The sequence below is a fragment of the Blennius ocellaris genome (assembly GCF_963422515.1).
Source record: "Blennius ocellaris genome assembly, chromosome: 14".
Taxonomy (NCBI): Eukaryota; Metazoa; Chordata; class Actinopteri; order Blenniiformes; family Blenniidae; genus Blennius; species Blennius ocellaris.
The window spans coordinates 18,366,269-18,387,085 of record NC_137663.1 but is presented as its reverse complement, the minus strand read 5'-3'; the positions used below and the strand labels follow the sequence as shown (position 1 = coordinate 18,387,085).

General features: G+C 43.7%; 1 protein-coding gene across 2 annotated transcripts; it reads left to right on the top strand.

The window, feature by feature from the left end:
• Positions 1-4,465: 4,465 nt before the first annotated feature.
• Positions 4,466-20,423, top strand: LOC308139015 (neuronal migration protein doublecortin-like; the record flags this gene model as incomplete). Of its 2 annotated transcripts, none has more annotated exons than XM_080508325.1 (6): positions 4,466-4,829; positions 7,016-7,356; positions 15,936-16,038; positions 17,797-17,880; positions 20,159-20,256; positions 20,367-20,423. In XM_080508325.1, the coding sequence occupies 6 exons, from the start codon at positions 4,466-4,468 to the stop codon at positions 20,421-20,423; spliced, it is 1,047 nt and encodes a 348-aa protein (XP_080364451.1). The 2 variants fall into 2 exon arrangements, with proteins under 2 accessions (XP_080364451.1, XP_080364450.1); XM_080508324.1 differs by having other exon boundaries at positions 15,936-16,065.
• Between the last annotated feature and the right edge of the window lie 394 nt (positions 20,424-20,817).

Below are 20,817 nucleotides of genomic sequence, written 5' to 3'. Positions count from 1 at the left end.
ATCCACGTGGCACTGAGGTGCAATCATTTCCCTCAGAGTTCTCTGGCCTCAATTACAACGGATTCTCTCAGGACCCCAACAACCTCCTAATTTAAACCTATTCCAGATTTTAGCTCGCTGTTGAAGAAAAAAAAACTCCATCCATCCATCCATCCATCCAGGAGAACATGACAACTTTTACAGGAAGGCCTCCTGAACGCAGACGCAAACGCAGAACATTCATTCATTCATTCATCGGTCCAACATACAGTTTTATCCAACTCAGGGTGATGGTGGTGAGGAGCCCATCCCAGCTGGTTATGGGGTGAATTTTTTTTTTTTTTCTCTCATGGGAGCGCCTGACTGTTTTGATCCTCTTGGTTCCTTTTCAATCAATAAGACCAATCAATCCCTAAAATCCCTGCAGGATTTCCAGAGACCACAATGTTCTGTTACCTCTGTTAGAGAGAGATATATCTCACATGTCACGTTGTCCCCTAAAAGGCCCTTTCATCTCAGTAAAGTAATCTCCTTTGATTGGTGTGAGCCCTTCTCCGGCCATGTGGACGTGAGCTCCACCCAGCCCACGCTGACTGGCACCTCCACCGCTCCACGGCCTCTCTCCACAGTGGGCGGGTCCGGGACTCTTTAGGACCCAGTGGCTCCTCCAGCGAGGCAGCAGTGAGCTCCGCTCTCAGACTTGAAGCAGACAAAGGCGAGGGGAGAGACGGCGTGCCGCTATCCTGCAGCATCGACTCTCACATCCACTCCCCCCCTCACACACACACACACACACACACACATATACATACACTCACACACATACACACACCCTTCACTCTGCAAGCCGCGACGCAGGTGAGTCCGCCACTGGGTGGGATTATCCACACACTACTTCTTTTTATATAGACTTTTAAATGGTCACGATCCGGACTTTGATTGAGTAAGTTGTCTTTGTATCTTTATTTTTTTGTGTGTCGATGAGGTTGTTTGAGATGTTTTCGGGTTTTTTTTTTTTCTTCCCCTTGGAAGATTTGCGTTGGAGCAGGTGGATTGTGAGTAGGTGTGTGCGCGCACACCCAAGCTGCCTATTTTTTTTTTTTTTTAATTCCTCCTGAAGGGGGAAAAAAAAAGCCCAACTTGCAATTAAAGCTCCTGCGATGTGGATTCATTGCATTTCCTAAATAAGAAGTGCAGTGTGAGGAAAGTTTCCTCTTCCCTTTGTGGTTGGGTTTTTTTTTTGTTTTTTTGAGGCTCATCTGTGGGAGATGCTGAATGTGTTTGGAGGAAGATAATATGTTGTGTGGGTGGCTCAGTCAAGAACACAAAATCAAGCCCCCCCCCAAAAAATATCAATGACACCACACTTTGTTGCTGCAGTGCTACTGGATGGGCTGAATGCATTACTGTGGGGATTACTCTTGAGATGCAGTCTTTTGTTGAAATCACAAATCTAAAGCACATTACATGTGTGCCACGTGTTTTATTGCTGGAAATGGGTGTATTGTGGAGGTGCAGGCTACTTTGTGGACTCGGTGTGTGGAGAATGGGCCGGCTGCAGCAGGAGCAGGGGGGCGGTGATGTCACTCTGAAGGCAGGGACCCTTGCCTCAGACAATGGACTGTCCTCACTGATGCTCCACATGGGGACGGGTCACTCTTTTTTAGCTCTGCCCCTTCAGTGCAGCAGATGGGCTGGAAACCTGGCCTTTGTCAGCTGAGGAGCACCCATTCCGCGACGGTCCCACCCCTGTCAGCACGCCTGTCATAAAACCACCAGATCAGCAGCTTGGACAGGGTTAGCCTGATGGGGAGGGCCCAGCCACATGGATGCTCGTTGGCAGGCTTCGTTTGTTGCTATGGAAGATCGAAGACATTAAAGGGCCGTGCATGATGACCGACATAATGCATTGTGTGATTTATTGGTCAATATGTTGATTGGTCATGTTTCCTCCCTCACACACAATATTTCAGGTTCAGAACTACAACTTTAATGTCTAATCCTCCTCTAGGTCTATATGTTTCACAGCCCAAATGGCTGGTAAAAAATCATCACAACAAATGGACCAAATTCCTGTTTTTTTCCTTTTCATTTCTAATTTGAAGATGTATAAATACATTTTTCAGTTGCCAAAATGTTTTTTACACATGACAGAGGAATCTTGAGTCGTGGCGTATCTTGCGAAATCACAGAAAATGTTATGAAATCCATTGAAGATACCATGACCTGTGGTGGTAGTGAGTGACAGGCCTGCCTCATTTTGACATTTGTACCATTGTGCTTTTCCCTGGTTGGAAACTGTGAAAACGAGCATCATCTCTTTGGAGCAGGGCTTTACAATTTACATGGTTAGGTTCGTCTTTTATGTGGCCCGGCGTTTGATTGTTTGTCAGTGTTTGAAAGATCCAATTGTAAAGATGTAGGTCGCTGAGTTTTTGTGGCTTGGAAAGACTCGTTTGTGGTCATCAGACAGGAGGTTAGAAGAAAGAGAGACTGCTCCCCGTCCAGACAACGGCCAGTCCTTCTCATGGCATTAGGGACTTATTTATGTGCCAAACAGGTTCATAATTTGCATATCACTTCAAGAAGGTTGGCGCTCTTATGGCTTTTAAATCTGTCCTTGTATTTCCCCGAAATAAAGATAGAAAACCCTTGTACTCTTAACACTTTGATTTAATATTTAACATCGCTCAATAAATCCATTACTTCTACTCAACTCCACACTGAGATCCAACACCCCTCACTGTTCACAGTTTTTACATAATTCATGACTGGCTCAAATATTTTAGATCCACAAATTTCCATATTCAGTGATTTCTTCACATAATATTTCACAGAGTGAGGTTCAAAAAGTAGATTTGCAGAGATTCGGTGTTTATAAATGTCTACAAATTTTTCTGGTTTAAAAACTACATTGCTGATGGCACTGGTGGGGCGAGTATACACATTTACCCTTAAAAAAAAACCCACACTCATACCTTTGGTGAAATGTTGAAGATCAATTGCTTGAACCAGAGATCAACAAGTTGACAAAATGCTTGATCAGAAGATTTTTGTTTTTATAAATACTTCACAGCTAAAGTTTGTAGTTGGCCGTTTGCCAGGTACTGATTCATCAGTACCTGGCAAACACCTGTGAACAGCTGTTCACAGGTGTGTGTGTGTGTGTGTGTGTGTGCGTGTGCGTGTGTGTGTGTAGGTGGTGGAAGATGAGACGGAGACGTATGGTGTGGGTGTCGCATAACAGATGAGACAGTATGACTCTGCTGCGTGGCAATGTAGACCCATACCAGTTGTATAGATGTACCCGATCAATCCTCTTTAACCTCCCACTTCATTGACGCGTAATCAATTAAAAGCTTGCAATGTGTTTATGATTGTGTCATCATCGTCTTTTCCACTTAAAAAAAAAAAAAAGAAAAACCTCAATTACCATTTACTGTTGAGTCAGTTATCATCTAATCTCATCCTGGTGTATAATCCTATTTTTACTCAAGTAAATCCGCATCAATAAACCCCTGAATGACTCAAATCTTTGGTTTCCGGTCATCTGAACAGCTTTGAAAGGACATTCAGTGACATTTTGCGACACTGCAGGGATTCACATTTGCCGAAGCATACAACCCACAGTAAAGTAGAATGTTATTGTCCTCCGTGAAGCTATATTAGCATTGTAATATTCAGTCTACTGTTTCCCACACCCAGTCGTGACCCCGGTGTATTCACACACAATGTTCTTTGAAGTGGTTGGGTTGTGTCACTGTCTGTGGTTAACCTGTGTTCCATGGTTTGAGTTGAGTTTGAATTTGTCCAGAGCCTGAAAACTATTGTATGAAGCAAGGTCTTTATGAATACAGATAATGCACAATCATCTAGCCATTTGCTCATGAAGGCCTGCTATCGCTGCAGCATTGTACTACTCAGGGTGTGCTTCACAGCAAAAACCAGAAAATGGGTGTTTCCGGAAGGGGGTTGAGTCACTTTATGGTATACTTCTTTCATTTTTCAGAAGAGACTTTTGATGAAACAGAAATGCATAGTGTTCCATCATTTGAAAATGAACAATTTGAAATGTTGTACATCCGATTGACTGAACAATCAATGTTTTTGGCCAATCGCATGAAATCCTGCTGCCCCAGTTGCTCACTTCCTGGGCAGATGTGAGTCGCTGATTTCAAGTGTGGACAAAAGAACCAAAAAAAAAAAAAAACCCCAACTTAGTTCAGACAAAGGGCTTATGTGTGTTTATATTGAAGAGTTTGTATCTACTGCAATACATATCGTCAATGATAATGGACTTTTCCCTGTTTTAGAAGTACTTTTTTTTCCCACTATATCCTCCATATTTTTGAAAAAAAAAGTCTTGGCTATTAACATCATTATCATTACTGCAGAGTGTGACTTCTCGTCTTTCCTGTTCTTTCAGAGTCTCAGGAGGTGACTCGCCACCACACATCTGCCAGAACCACCATAACACTCATTCATCATGGAGCTAGACTTTGGACATTTTGACGAGAGGGACAAGTCCTCCCGCTCCGCGCGGGGCGGGCGCATGAATGGACTCCCCAGCCCGACGCACAGCGCCCACTGCAGCTTCTACCGCACGCGCACTCTGCAGGCCCTCACCAATGAGAAGAAGGCCAAGAAGGTGCGCTTCTACCGCAACGGGGACCGCTACTTCAAGGGCATCGTGTATGCCGTGGCCAACGACCGGTTTCGCACCTTTGACGCCCTCCTGGCTGACCTCACACGCTCGCTCTCCGACCACATCAACCTGCCGCAGGGCGTCCGCTTCATCTTCACCATCGACGGCATGCGCAAGATCTCCACTTTGGATGAGCTGGAGGAAGGTGAGGCCTGCTTCAACCAGATCCACCGGGCATTTCGTGAATGAGCTCTTGTGTTAACTTTAAAATGCAACGATGAAACTGTCAGGAGATCCTCGTATTTGTCAATTGACTTCAAGCTCGGATGTAAAGTCGGTTTTCAATTCACAGAATCATTAGCCAGCCACAACCGCCATGGATCAGATTTGAACTTTTGAAAATGTCCTTCTGTACGCGCGCCAGAAAGGGAGTCTGACACAGTTGCACATCGCTGAACTTGCACCGTAAACTGGGATCGGCAATCCATCACTTTTGGGAGAAATATGGCACGGAGTGAAATAGTTGACCTTGTATTTCTTTCAGATGGATGTGACCGTACGAATAATGGACAGAGAAGCATTAAGAAGCAGATAACATTTTTGACTGTGTGTCTTCAAGAGTCCAAATTTCGGGACAGAGGAAAGTTGCAGTCAGAAGTAATTTATTTGCCTGCTTTTGAAAAAAGGTGCCAAAAAATAAATTTGTGTGTTCATTTTGGCAACTAAATGAAGTCTTGGACGGGATGAGGATCCATGTATTGCTTTTGAGGACGCTTCTATGTCGGTGAAGAGAAACATTCTTTGGTATTGATCCTAAATGTGTTTTAGTGGGTGGTGAAAGCTGCTGACTGCCGCTCCACCCGCAGTCCTCAGTCAAGACGAACGGTGATTAGTTGCTTCCCCAGAATAATTTTAGGAAGGGCTTACCTTGTCGGCTTTCCTAAAAGAAGCAGCAGGAGGAGGACAGAGTGAGTTTGGGTAAATCTGGAAGATAAACTCAAGCTTAATATGGATAAAATGAGGAGCTCACCTCTACTGCCCGAGCTGCTTAGAAAAAGATAGGGGTGTGTATGTGTGTCTTGGGGGGGGTATGTTGGGAAGTATGGTAAGTCCTGTGGAGAGTGGGGGGGCATTTCATTGTGCTTCCTCTTGTGGGATATAATTAATTGCTCAATCTCCTCTGCACAGTGTAATCCGGTTCTGTGTCTTTGTCTTCGTAGTGATTTTTCCACATTTGGCCTAATTGTTGCCTTCTGGTTTCCTTCTTTTGCCAAAATCCCTCTCTCTCTCTCTCTCTCTCTCTCTCTCTCTCTCTCTCCATCTTTGTTCCCCCTGCTGTCTGTGCTCTTTATCACCTACCTGAAAAACTAGAGCAGCACAGTCTACAATAAAGACCATGGTTGATTATAAAGGATACCTGTTAAAACCATTACGCTCTCCTACAGACACTAAATGATTCAGAAAATAGTAAAAATGTGATTTCTTGACCTGATTCATCACCCGATTGTTACTACCAAAATTCCGTTAATGTCAGTCATTCTCAAAACCCCTTTTATTCTGGTTCATTTGGAAATGTACACAAGCTCGAGCCTAAAACTTTAAAATGTTGAGTTTGAGGATGCATCTCATCGCTGTACGACGTGAAGCAGGTGTTGTTGGACTCCTTTCAGGTTTGCTCCTGTCTGGACCGAAGCTGTAAAAGTGTAATTCAGTGTCTCCGTTATGCATCATGGATTCACCTAATGGAATGCACTGGACAATACATTTGGACAACTGTCTTTATCTTTTAGTAAGAATAGACAATAAAATAGGTTTGTACCTTTTTTGTAAATTGTAAAAATGTTCCAAGTTGGCAATATGAGATGAAAATAGCAATTGCGTGTTGCATTTGCTGAATTTGTTTGTGCAGTGAAGGATGTAGATCGGATCTGACCGATGGCTCTGATTTCCCCAAAGGCCAGTCTTTGAGAATAACTCTTGACCATTTTCTATCCAAATGCTTCGATCCTATACAGCAATAATCGTTTTGACTCATTGACTGCTGGTTCTCCTGTTGCACTTCTTCCTCCTCCTGCTACAATAACGATCAATGAAATTTGATTTGTGTTGAGCCAGAGATCGGAAATAACATTAAGGGAAACCAGATAGCCACATGTTTTTTTTTTTGTTTTTTTTTCCCCCACACAACCATTCAAATCTCATTTTGAACTTCGAAACTAATACTAACTGTAATACTTTTTGAATTTTTTTTAATTTATTTTTTTGATCGGGATTAATTTCAGGATTTGAAAGCTGAGACTTAATTTCTCCACTCTGGGACTCTCAGGTGTCAAAGCTAAATAGCTTAGCGTGTCACGACACACTCACCCAATTCTCTCTTTGCCTCCACAGGGGAAAGCTATGTTTGCGCGTCAGAGAACTTGTACAAGAAAGTTGACTACACAAAGAACGTCAACCCCAACTGGTCCGTCAATGTGAAGGCCTCGGCGAGCCAGAAGAACATGCAGTCCCTGGCCGCCAAGGCCGCCCTAGAGTCCAGAGAGACCAAGGACTTTGTTCGACCCAAACTGGTCACGGTGATGCGCAGCGGGGTGAAGCCGCGCAAAGCCGTCCGTGTCCTGCTCAACAAGAAAACGGCGCACTCCTTTGAGCAGGTGCTCACCGACATCACGGAGGCCATTAAGCTGGAAAGTGGCGTGGTCAAGAGGATCTACACGCTTGATGGCAAGCAGGTACGTTACGCCTCCAGCTTACAGCACATTGGATCACAAAGCAGCAAAGGAAAGCGAGAAGCTAAATGATATGTGGGGGGGGGGGGGGGGGGGGGGTAGTAGAAAAAGAGGGACAAAAACCTTCCCTTTCATTCTTCTTTCAACTGTATTCCCTTTTGAGATGGACTCATTTGATCTGCTTCCTATTGGTTGGTCCTAAAGTTCAGGTAACAATGACACCATAGGTCCATTAGGACAACTTTCACACACACACACTGACCTCTGGTCTTTATTCTGACTCTCAGCTGGCGTATTCACTCAGCAGGTTCAGTTGGTGTCCTGTCCTCCAGCCTTTGTTGTGGAGTTAGTGGTCTTTCTAGGCCATTAGCGTGTCTCGGTTTAGCTGTCAGTGAATTGCTTGAAAGTCCTGGGAAGTTCTGCCTTCCGCCCTGTGTGGTTGTGCACAAAAAACAAAACAAAACAAGCCTTGTATTGTGATGTCTGATGGCTTTGTTCCTATTGCTGGTGTTTGTAGAATACCTGTGTGAATGTGGCCGGAGACAAACCTTTATACCATGAGAGCTCGAATGGCGTCGCGTGGGACTCATTAACCGCGACTGTTCTGGAATTTCTACGAGCAGATGAACACTCCATCCTCAATTTCACTTGCCCTCTCCAAACAGATTCTGATCGTCTGTTACTTGGGCATAAATCACGTCATGTCTTTTACATTAAAATTCAACAAGCAACAAACATTTATGGTTTTGCACAACAGGGGCGAGACACTAAAAAAACAGAGATTGTCTGTTAATGTTGCTATTAATAAAGGTTTACATTCTTCAAATTAATCTCATTTTATAAAATACGGAAACATCTGTAAACGCAAAACATGTTGACATTCCCGTGGATCCAATTGGAAAAAGCAAATATCCGGCCCATGTTTTGATAGGTTTGCCTTTTAACACAATCAAGTGCAAACTGAGGGGAAAAGCCTCGGAATAAAAGCATTGCAGCTGTTTTACTATGAAGTACATTGGTTTCATGCATTGACTTGTTCTGCCAATGAAAGCTGGTCCGCCACTACCGTTAACGCCGCATAAACAAGTGCTGAAGTGGAAAAGGCTCATGAAAACTGCCTGAACGAGACTCGCGTGCTGGCAATACCACCTCAACTCCTCCTGAACCTCAATCTGTCAGGAATACTGTTGTTTTCTCAACAGACTGGTTCAGCAAAGAACACATGATGACTTATTCATCGTCGCTCTTTATTGAAGCAGACATGAAGCTTAACTCTGACCACGACGCAAGGGCAGCCAGTTGGAAGGTAATGGACAGGTCCGCGAGACGTTGCACTTACTATAACCTTGAGTAGATGCGTCTCTCTGATGAAATGAGAATCTGGGGTGACATTTGTTGCGTAGTGTCAACATTGGTGAGAATTATTCATCGTCAGTAGGTGGAGCGATCTTTCTTGGTGAAATTTATCCTGCGTATGGATCTTTTCTTGATTTTGAAACCCTGCATGAAATAGCATAGACATGGTTTCCAGACGATTGTAAAGGCGCCCCCCCCCCCCCCCCCCCCCCCCAACAAATGAACAAAGATGCAAATGCGGAGCCGGCGTGAAAACATCTGTTCCTCAGCCCTTTCTTTAGTCTTGGTTTAATGCTCCTTTTTTCTTCGATGCCGACCTTCATCCTGTGGCTCAGGCATCCTTTAAGGTGCTGCACTGCTTTACTTTCATTAATAGGAGCCGAATCACACGTGTCTTGGAGGAGGGGGAGGCACTGAGAAATGATAGATGGGGGAATTTGATTTTAATGCTCTCTCCCCAGGGGAGCAGTGTGGCTGCCCCAGGACTCAGACCGGCTTTCTGCAGAAGCCCATGCTTGAACACCGTAATCATATTGTATGCGAATAAGATTGACATTTTTTTTTTTTTTTCATTTTGCTTGTCCTTAATACCCATGTTTGCTCACAATTATAAGAACAGCCAACCGATGTTGAACATCCCAATCAGAATATATTGATTCTGTTGCCATCACTGATATGGATTCTCTTTAAATTGCAGTTGTATTGATCTTTGGCCCATGCCAGACTCCCGATTTTTCTACTGCAATGCACAGAAATGTGAGCAACGCCATGCACATAATTGTGGTGTCTTTGTGTGCAGAGGCACACTGCAGCTACTTGGTGGTGGAGGTGATATGGTGGAAAGCAATATTGATGCAGTGCCCGCCCCTCCCTGACTCTGCGCCGATCCTCCGCTTCCTATTCTGCTGCGAGAGCTGCTGGGACTGGTTGCTAGGAGACCACATCCCAGGCACAAAGAGAGCCCAGCTGGTGTGGACCGGTCTGTCAGATACCACATCCTGTAGTGGGTGTGAGAGTTTGCCATCAATGCAAGGCTTTGGTGTTAAAAAAGATCACATGTCATGGATTTTTACCTGTATACATGTGCTGGGGAGGGATGGGAGTGCTATTCTTCCCATTCTGGCCAAAAGGTAACCTCTCTTCTGCTAAATTATCTCGGGGAGAGATCAAATGAAGCTCCTCCAACAGAAGACCAGGCAAAAAAAAAAAAACCCCATCAAATTCATAGATTTTAAAATCTAAGTGAAGCAGCCAATTCTGGTAATTATTTGTCTGATGCCAAGTAGTCATTTTTGATGGACTGTCTCAAATTTCAAAGAAATTGCGAACAGCATTTTGGATGCATAGAACAAATAATTTCGCTGTGTGCTTAATTAAAGGTCATTTAAAAAAAAATGTGATCAGGCTTTATATTTAGGAGTCAACATAAAATGTTACAGCTGTACTGTTTAGGTTTTATTTCCACACACTTTAATTTTTCTGTAACATGGTAAAAAAAAAAATTACAATCAGTAGATTACAATGAGATTATTTTTCTCTTCAAAATATACTTGAAAGCAGTCGTGCAACCTCCCTTGCTTTCTTCACAAATCCCACCCGGTTTACACTTTAGCATAAATCACCCATTATATTCAATCTCTGTGTATCTGTGTCTGTCAACTCTTTTAAACGACCCATTTGCAGTGAAAAGGTGTTTCTGGTTGCGCTTTCTAGCATATTTAAAATGGCCACTTTTCACGCTTTGACACTCCTCTTTTCTTTTAGTGCTGTGTAGACTCTAAAGACAGCCTGCCCTCCTCTCTTTGCCAGTGTTGTGAGCAAAATCACTGCCATTTTCCCCTTCAAATGCTTTTCAGTTCAGTCAGGAAGGGTGGGGCCAGTGGATTCAGCATTTCCATTCTTACAGCAAATTAGTATCATTTTATCACTAATGATGGTGAGTAATTACCCCCCCCCCCCCCCCCCCAAAAAAAAAAGCATGCATTACTTGATTTCCCCTATTTCTAAAGCCTACATTAAATGGGGGAGTGTAATTGCTGGCAGCCATTTTGCATTCTTTTCTTTCTTTCTTTTTTTTTTTTTGGATGGAGGAGTCTGATTTACATTTAACATCAGAATTTCTGGTGAAGAGTTTTTGTCACCATGCATCCTGCAATGTGTTGCAGGATGGTCTTTCCTGATGTATTATGGGGACGAGTGCGCAGCATTGCAGTGGTTTGTCTAACAGATCCGAGTGCCCGTTATTCTGACCTGAGCTTCGGATTTTGCTCATGGCCTTTCTCTCTCTCTCTCGCTCTCTACATTGATTTGTCAAAAACGAGCCACGGAGTAAAATAAATGGATGCTTCAGGCGTGCTTCAGGCACAAGGTCACACTGTTATTGTCAGAGAACAAAAGATTTCATCTGCTTTAAGAGTTAAAGGATACATTTGAAGAAAACTCTTCACTGAATAAGCGATGGATGCCAGCGTGGGTTCAGGGCTTCTTAACGAGTAAAATACGGCCAGTAATGAGCGAGAAAAGCCCGCTTTTCGGTGGTTTTCGGGGCTTTTGCAGTCTGCCTGCTCTTTGCTACGCTGCAGAAGCAGTTGTCATGGCAATGAGCTTCGCCGTGATGGATTCAGTTTGTGACAATGCCTGTAATGCGCTGAGTGTGCTCTTTACATTGGGTCTTACCTGCCTGCCCCTCGTCTTCCTCATCTGTCAAGGGCTCACTGCGCCCACGTTTCCCTCGCAGAGGCGGTGAAGCGGAGGCAGACGATGAGGCTGACAGAGGGGCGTGGCCCCTCCCCGTCTCAAGGCACAGGAGCCCGTGTGCATCCCTGCTGCATGAAATCTCCCAGCAGCCCCGCTTCCCCGCACGTATACCACATCAACAAGTGAGCGTGACCTGAGGGGGAGAGGAGGAGGAAGCACAATTTAATAACGCAGAGGCCACATCAGTCAGTCAAATGGAAAGCCTGCTTTCCTTGATGTTTGGGGCGGAGGGGAAGGGGAAGGGGGGGGTTAAAACAACACCAGGCACCAGCTGGTCCCCATGACTGTGCAGATATTGCTGCCTAACCCGCTCGTCTGTGATCCAAATGCATCCGGAGCACCTCCAGTAACGCGCGGACGTGATGCTGCAGCACAAAGGTCACATAGGGGTCAGGGAGGCAGCGGCATGTAGAACAAATAGCCTTCATTAGTTCCATTTGTTGGGATTTTTGACTTTCATCCCTAGATTCCAGACAACCGGGCATATTTTTCACACTTCGTCTCCATTTTGTCTGTTTCAACAAAGGTTTTCTCAGACATTACAGTGCGTGTTTCGGAGGAGTGTTCCTCTCTGTGCAGAGGCGGTCGTATCGATCGGGTCTGTGTGCCTACAGTGAAAGCAGTGGTGTGGGTGTTTCCCCTTGGGTTGCAAAGCAACTCTTATGAGCTTTTATTTTTTCCACCATTGGCCATTTTTTGCTTCAGTTTCCTCTCGCGTATTTCAGTGGTGCCGTGAGACGGTGATATAACGGCTCTCGCCTTCCTCTTAACCTGCTCTTCTTCCTCCGCGCTCACATAATCCTATATTTAATTCTTCTGGTTAACAGTTTCCTGTCTCATTAAAGGCTGTGTTATGTCCTTACTGTTTGTCAGGTAAATGCTTGCAGGTGAATACATTGTCATTGCTCAGCTGGATCGCTGCACTCCTGTCTCAGATCGATCAAATGAGGCTTTGTCGGCTTTCACGGTAGACGGATGCTGGAATCGTCAGTCGGTCATTCATTTCAACACCAACTGTGCATCTGAAAGGAGGAGCTGCAGTCAATACAAGCCGCCTGTACAATGAGCAGCAGTGATTGAGCAGTCAGTGTTTTCTTCGCAGCTCAAATCACTGCCTATATCATACCATATGCTTGACACTCGCAGACACCAACTTCTTTCTTCAACTTTCTGAATGTTTTCATGCACGTATTTGTTTATAATGACTTTTATGATGGAAAAAACTGATATTATACAGTGACTTCATTAAATCTGGATTTACAGCAACAGCATTTCACTGCTCCAGCAGTCTTTCCAGGACATGCAGGGTGCTGGACCACCATTGGGCGATATTGAGAAGGGGGATCGAACCACCAATATTGGGAGTGGAAGACGACCGACTCTGCTCGCTGAGACCCAGTTGCCTCAAAATATTTTGAGCTGTATATTTAATTTCTCTCAAAGAACTTGTTGCCTTAAAGTTTAATGAATGCCCCGCATGGGAAGTAAAGAATCTGTTTCAGTTGCACGACGCTCCTTGGTCAATGCGACCATCTTCACCTCATGAAATGTCTGGGTTACGTGGACAATTGGCCCGAGATGGACTGAAGGACCTCTGAATAATTTAGTTGCTTGTAGTCAGTGGGTCCCTGCATAGCTGCTGGTGGTGTTGGTGGTTTTTCTTTTTTTTTTTTTGGGGGGGGGGGTCATGTGGTCCTGACAGCTGGTGAGGCAGAGATTAGGGATGGGCTTTGTGGGACAGAGGGTGGAGGGCACCTGGAGTCTGAAAAGATCCAGTTTTATGGAAAAACCCTGACGGATACTCTGAGCTGACTTGCATATGTTTAGTTTGTATGAAATGTGACAGAGCTTTAAGTAACGTTTAAGTTTTAATTGCATCGGGTGGTTGCAGATAGATTTTGCTATGACCACGTAAGTGAGGCTGACCTTTTCAGGATGCGTCAGGATTTTTTCCAAATCTAAATATTCACATTCCTGCTGCGTTTCAAAGGGTCTGTGACATTTCATATCGGAGCCAATCGTATGCAGAGCAGAGCCATTTTAAGAGCCAAGTGTAGATTGACGTCTGCCTGAACTTCACTGAAGGCGACAGTCACTATTAATCCATCAGTCTGTTTCCCAAAATGAGAAGAAAATCGGTTCATGGTTTTCTTTCCAGTCCTGTTTATTACTTCATCAATGTTGTGGTCAGGTTTTAATGACGTTTATCACATTGGAGAGAAATGTCCTTTTAAATCTTCTCACATACTTTATGTACATTAACCTCGTTGAATGTAAACAAGGCTATTTTTCTAACTTTTCTATAACAAAAACAGGTAACAGAAGTTGGATTTAACTGACAAATCATATATAAAAAATAGGTTGATGATCATTGAATGTGTACATTAAAGCCAGCTGATTGTGTCTGCAGGTTGACTGAATGAACCGTATGGTGGCTTATTTGTGAGAAATGGTAGGAGATCAGAACTGTGATGGGACGCTTAATGTGGATCTTGAATGATCCCTGATGGGAAATAGGATTAGCAGGATTGCTTAAAGGGATTCATTGTCTTTGCGAAGGACTCTTAAGGAGGATGGAGGCTTTATAAATCGTGGAGTTAAACATGGGTCATCTCATAGCAGGCTTGTTTCTAAATCAGGCCTTTGACCGGATCGAAGATTATGTTTCTTTAGAGCTAAACAGCCAGAGAAAGCTCAAATATGTAGACTTCCATCTCAGATTTGTAGGAGCTTGCAGGTTTGGATTTGAAATCCAAACAAAAGACACTTGTGCTAAATCAAAGGCGTTTGTCAAACTTGAAAGATTAGAGTATTTCCTTTTTCATATTTATTTTTTGTCCAACAGGATGTTCAAATATTATGAAACTTGGCTGTGCGACAAGCAAAGTCCTTTTATGAAAAGAAGATTCCGTTAAGAAAGATTAAGGTGGCAGTCTGTTGGATAAACACTTTATCCTTTTAATCAAGTCTGTTCTTAAAGCTATTAAAACATGGACCAGCCTCCCGCCACATCTCAGCCCCCTTTCATCTCCCCTCCCTCCCTCTGCCCGCTGGCCTTGAGGGGGAAGACGGCACTTTGTAATGTTTCCATCTTATGATTAACTGTCAGGTGCGCTTGTTGCTGCTATGCAGTTTAACCTAATGAAAGTAACATTTATCTAATCTCTTGATAATGAATGCTGAAGAGGATCGAAATGCGTAGCCTGTAAATTAGCCCATGCTGAAAACTCGATTAGATTTCGCTCCCTGGAGTCAAAACAGCATCTCTGAGGCTTCAGCAGAGATCGGCCAGGCCTGTATCCGGGGAATCTTGTGGGCCGCAGAGAGGGTACAGCTGTTGAATGCCACGCCACAGAGTCACCACCACACACTTATAGCTTGTCTAGCAGGATAGAGAACCAACATGGCAGCTGCTGGGGTGGGGAGGTCCCAAATTATCTGCAGCTCATAGTTTAGATGTGTATCACAAAGAAACCCATGATGTATCTTAACTATCCTGGCATACGTCCCGACACAGGGTTATCTTACTAACTCCAGACTGCTGTGAGACACCGGGAGTGAGAGTCATGATTTTGTGAAATCAGCATGTTTTGGAGGAGAAAAAAAACATGCCCTGTGAGTAATGAGTCGTCTGCAGCTCGGTTACTGTAGAACTACTCGATATGTCTCGATATCATTATTCTTATAAGCGAGGATGAAAACTGTCAACAGGTGTTGAAAGGCAAACTGTAAGTTCAGCTCAGAAGCTTTTTTAACAAATCCCATCTGCACAAGAAAGAAAAAAAAAAAAAAAGGAAGCTGTTTCCCTGAGTGGGTTTTAATAGGCGTGTCCGAGCTGGTAACGGGGCTTTTAAAATGGAGAGCAACGGAGAAGGTGTGGCCTTAAGACATCTGTCCACTAACTAGGACATATTGTGTCAACAGCTGCTGTAGACTGAAAAGGCCCCGAGGAAGGAAGTTGAATAATTTGGGCATTACTGTGAACGAGTAACAAAATCATCTCTGTGTGGGCTTTTGTCTGCCTTTTGTGTGTGTGTTTTGTTACATGAGCTCAGTGTAGCTAAAGGCATGTTAGCATCACAACATGTAAAGGCTGCCTGCTACATCCTGGAGCTTTCCGTGGCGCTCTGAAAATCCATTGGCAGAGTGCCAGATGGTTAACAAAGTTTGTTTGTCAAAAAATCTGACTAGTTTAAAATCTGACAGGGATGATGTAGAGCATGCTGGTATAATCAACCAGGAAGTTTGAGTCACATTAACAAAAACAACATACCATGTTGTAATAGTTGTAATATAATTGAGTCCTTTTAATAGAAGTGCCTGGAAATAAAGGTTTTTGTTTTTTTTTTTTGCTGGAAATGTGGCCAATAGGAGTCATTATGCAGCAGTGGGAGACGATGGATGGATGAAAGGAGGCATTGTTATGGTACCAGAGGCATTCCAACGTGTTCTGGGTTCTGTCTTCACAGGTTACCTGTCTTCAAGATTTCTTCGGTGATGACGACGTCTTCATCGCATGCGGTCCGGAGAAGTTTCGCTACGCACAGGACGACTTCTCTCTCGATGAGAACGGTGAGCACGACCACTTTTGGCTGCATCGTATGAACTGATATCCAAATCAGCTTTGTGCAATATTATCATCGTAAATGAAGCATTGTGCTTTCTAATAATCACGCAGTACTATTGAGCGAATGCAGGAAGACATTAGTGCTAAGAGGGTAAGAGGCAATGACACCCACAGATGTCTCCATATATGACAATTCCCTCAAAATAATCCTGATACATCAAGGGAGGCCCACGCAAACGGAGAGGGAGGCCTGTTATCTGCAGCCGGCAGCAGGGTGAAGAAAAAGCGGAAGAAGAGGAGCAATTAATCTGTCCGGTGACAGGTTTAGGCCGTCTGATCGCTTGGTGCTGATACTGCTGAGAAGTCGAGGGGAGAAAATGAAGAACCAGTCCTCTCGCAGAGTCTTTCTTGCTCCCTGCAGAGCCTATTTTAAGAAGCTCTTTCAACCTGGACTCCTCCGTATGTTTTCATGCCTTTTAATCTAAACGGAGCACTGATGCAGGCTTTATACGTCATTACTTTTCCTCATATTGGCGTTTTCCCCTGTTCAGATCAGGGCAGGATAGAGACGCCAGATCATTTTTTAATGATGTTGGTCAGTCGCTCCTCGTATACTCCCCGATGGAACCAAAGCCAAACTGTTTCTCTGAGGTTGTAATAACCTCGGGGGGGGCCAAGGCTGAATAAAATGGCAGAGAGTCTCAAGCATGGAGACGTCTGAGTTGGTAAATTGGAGGGGGGGGGGAGCCTCTCTGTGATAGATCACATGGATATTACATTACAATAAGTGTGCATAAAAGAACTCCATCAATCTCAAGGATTTATATTTGAGATCTGATGATTTGGAACATGTTTCTTCACCGAGGTGAAGGACCATTGTTACATTTGTAGAGATTTTAGCAAAGCGATATTCCATACTTTGGTCTCAGGGAGGGATAAACGGTTGAATATGCTTATACAGTCGAATGGTTTCTGCTTTTTAGTTTTATTTGGCACGATTACAAAAATAGCTTTCAATCCCTTGCGGTTACTTTTCACAGTCCTTATGTTGATAACAGTATGCAGACGTGCTGACAGAGGGAAGCACACATATACCTGCAGCTCTCTTTATGCAGCCACAACATCTATCGAAGCCAACAAGGAATCTGATAGACTATTTTGAGACCACTGAACAAACCAGACAAGCTGCCAGTCTTTAGTATCGTCAAAGGCGTGGCGGCACACCTTGCAAACAAGAGCACACGCCTGCACGTCTGTATTTAGTCATGTGTGAAGGTTAAGAGAGGAAGAAGAGAGACATGGTGCGATCCCAAGAGATGGAGGGAGGACAGAGAGTATAATTAGCATCAAAAGTGGAAGAGAGGGAGGGAGGGAGGAGGGGGAGAGAGCCTGACAGTACCAACGGGGGGGGGGTGAATGGAGAGGGAGGAGATGCATTGTCTGGAGTCTGTCTATCCTGATTAATACAGTGACCCAGAATACAATACTTACTCTTTTATATGATTTGTTTTTCAAATTAATATATTTTTATAATGATTTCTGTGTGACACACACACTGGTATTATATGTATTAGAATAAACTCAGGGAAAAAAAATAACGTGAAACCTTCCTTGGTCTTATTGTTTATAACGACAATAAATGGTCGATTAAAATCGAGTATCTGTAGAACAGTTTTGTTGTTTTTCTTTAAGTGATTTATTCCCAATAATTATGCAATTGGAAAGATGGACAAAGGATTTGTAACATCCTCTTCTTTCCACAGAGTGCAGAGTGATGAAGGCCAAAGCTCAGCGTGGCTCAAAGAGTCCCGCTCAGATCATCCGCAGCAAGTCTCCTGCTGAATCAAGTGAGCCTGTTTATTATCTCACCCACGCCGTTCACTCTGCCAGACGCTGACCACACCTCGGTAGAACTCGCAGGACCAACAGCGGTTGATGGAAGACGGCCGATGCCCTCTTCCAATGAGACATATTCAGACCCAAACCATTTTTGATCATATCTGTGACTTGTCTGTGTTTAGCAGATAAAAAAGTTCCAGGTTGTATCCGGAGATGAAGTTTCCGTCTGTGCACTCTGACAGCTGGAGTCAGGCGGTTTTTACTGGATGGTCCAAATGACACCGACTCGTTAATCTGGAGACAACACCTCGTGAAAACCCTGTTATCCTCCAGAATAGGAGCAGTAAAAACCCAGCCTTTGTGTATTGGAGCTAATCTGTTGAAATGTTAATGCATCAGTGCTAATGAAGTTTCTTTCTTGAGAAGAACATGAATAAAACATCAAAAGTAAACAAAGACAACATGAGCAGCTTTCAGCTGTTTGTTAGACAATCGGGAATTTTGAACTTTTAACTATTATCCAGGAGGCAATAAAGCTCAGGGACTCAGCTGATGGTGGATTGAATGTTCCATGTAAATGGCTCCCACCACTGAGAAACGGAGATGTTCTGTACCTGGAAGTTATAGTGTAACGGCTGCACCATGGACAATTCCCATTAGTGGCCTATTTCATTTGCACACACAAAGCTGAAATAAGGAGGGATATAATGAATATGGCTGATCCACCATTGTGTCTATACAGGAGTTGAGTTTAAAGTTAATTGCGAGTTTCTCTTCCTTCCTTCATAATCTAAATATGTCACCTCTACTGGATGAAATAGTTTTAATCACTTCGAAAGGCATTTTTTTTGTCAGTTTCCTTAAGATGGCAGATGGTTGGCCAGAGTGACAGAAAGGCAGTAAACGGAGTGTTAACCACCCCTGCAGAGCTCCAGAGGTCAGCATGGAAATCGTGGGGTTATTTATTTTTATGATTTGACCTATGTAGACCCACGAAAAGCAGGATTGACTTCTATAATGGTGTCCCTTTCGGAAATGGATAAGACATGAAACATGACGTATAATCAAACTAGGAAATGTTTCTTTAAATCCTAATGGACTTATTTAGAAAAGAATTACTGGTTGTCAGCAGTTGACCTCATTCCACATTAACATAGAAAGGAAATGCTACGATGACCGATTTCAAATCAATTATATTCACATATGTTGCGTACATTAAAATGTTAACTTAATGACTTAATGATCTAACTATTTCAGAGGTGGAATCCAATTTTAATGGAGACATTTGACACAGTGGGCTATTTAATAGAGGTCTGCTTCCTTGAATGCGTTTCTCCCAGAAACCTGCCCAGACTGGTTCTAAGAAGGGCTGTGGAGTCTGGACCCCCTCTCACATCTCTGATTTGCCAAAACACTCACTGACACATCCAGTCTGGCCAACATATGAAATCAGAAGGTTTTGTAGGGTCCGATCTACATTTCAGAAAGTGTTTCATTCTGGTTTTATGGAACACCTTTGAATCTAATATTATCGACGGCAGGAAAAAACCTTCGTCATTGTTTTACTGTCATTAAAACACTGATGTATTATGATGTTGTATTCAACACAGATGTTTTTAAAAAAAAAATTAACCAAATGTAGAAAACCAGAGACAAACCATTTGCAGAAGGTCAATCTGTCTTACTTACAGCCGAGTGTTTGGTCTCTGATTAAATGTTTCGCTCTCCATCCAGTCTGTGTGCGAGAGCTAAAAAAAAAATAAAAAATTAACAGATATCCTGATTTCTCCACCCAGAAACACTCATAGTTTCATTTTGGCTTTGAAAGTGTTTAAAATTCTTGTGTTTGTGCATATTCGCCTGAGTAATGTAATGAAGCCAGCAACTGAACAATTACACTTTATCCACGTTTATATTTTTAATGGCTGAAACTTCACACGGGCCATCTGGCTCATAGTCTTCGCGAGTCTTTTCATCACTTCGAGACAAAAAAAGCTGAACACAGTCGGCTACATTAGTGCACACTGCTCGTAGGTATGAGCACAATGGTGATCGCAGAAGATCCTAGCAACGTGGCAAGACGCAGAGCGAGTGAATAAAATGCCATTTGAACAAATTGAGAGCTCGTCCAACCTGGAGCAAAAAAAAAAAAAAAAAAACTTCTTTGTGCTGCAGCCAAGTGAGGCCACAGTGCTGGGCTGACATTTCTCTACACTTTCTAATCCACACTACTGTTTACCTTATTCCCCCCATTCTTTCTCTCTCTTTTTTTTTTCTTCCCCTCAGCCAACGGGACCGGCTCCAGCAGCCAGCTCTCCACCCCGATTTCCAAGCATTCCCCCACCTCCACCCCCACCAGCCCAGGCCTCAACAACAAGCAGAAGGTACCCACACCTCTTCTTCCTCTCCTCACCGTTCCCTTTTGTTTTTTTCCCCGTTGGTTCCTTTCCTCTGAAGATGCGGTGAGTCATAATGTGCCGCTCTGTGTTTCCAGGATCTCTACCTGCCCTTATCTCTGGATGATGACGATTCCCTCGGTGAATCCATGTAGACTCTCCCCCCCCTCCCACCTGCAGCCAAGCCTCCCTTTTGGCCTGAAACACAGAAGTTTGATACCTCTGCTGCTTTCCACCTTCACTCACAGTGCCACATGTTTTTCGAGAACCGCTCTTTTTGTCTCTTTTTTAAGGCCTTTAGCCACCGGGGCTACGACACCATTTGCTGCCTGAGAATAACCCCCTTTCTTTCATTAAAAAAAAAAAAATCTGTTTCTATAGCTTTGTAACACTCTTCAAACAAGGAAGAAAGCCACAAACCTTCAAGAGGGCACAGAGTTCACTGACTCACGATTTCAAAACAATAACTCACTCTGGTCTCAGACCTTTAAGTACCGGATGCACTCAGACTTTTGGTATTTCAACTCCACAATTCCAAGCAGCAAATGG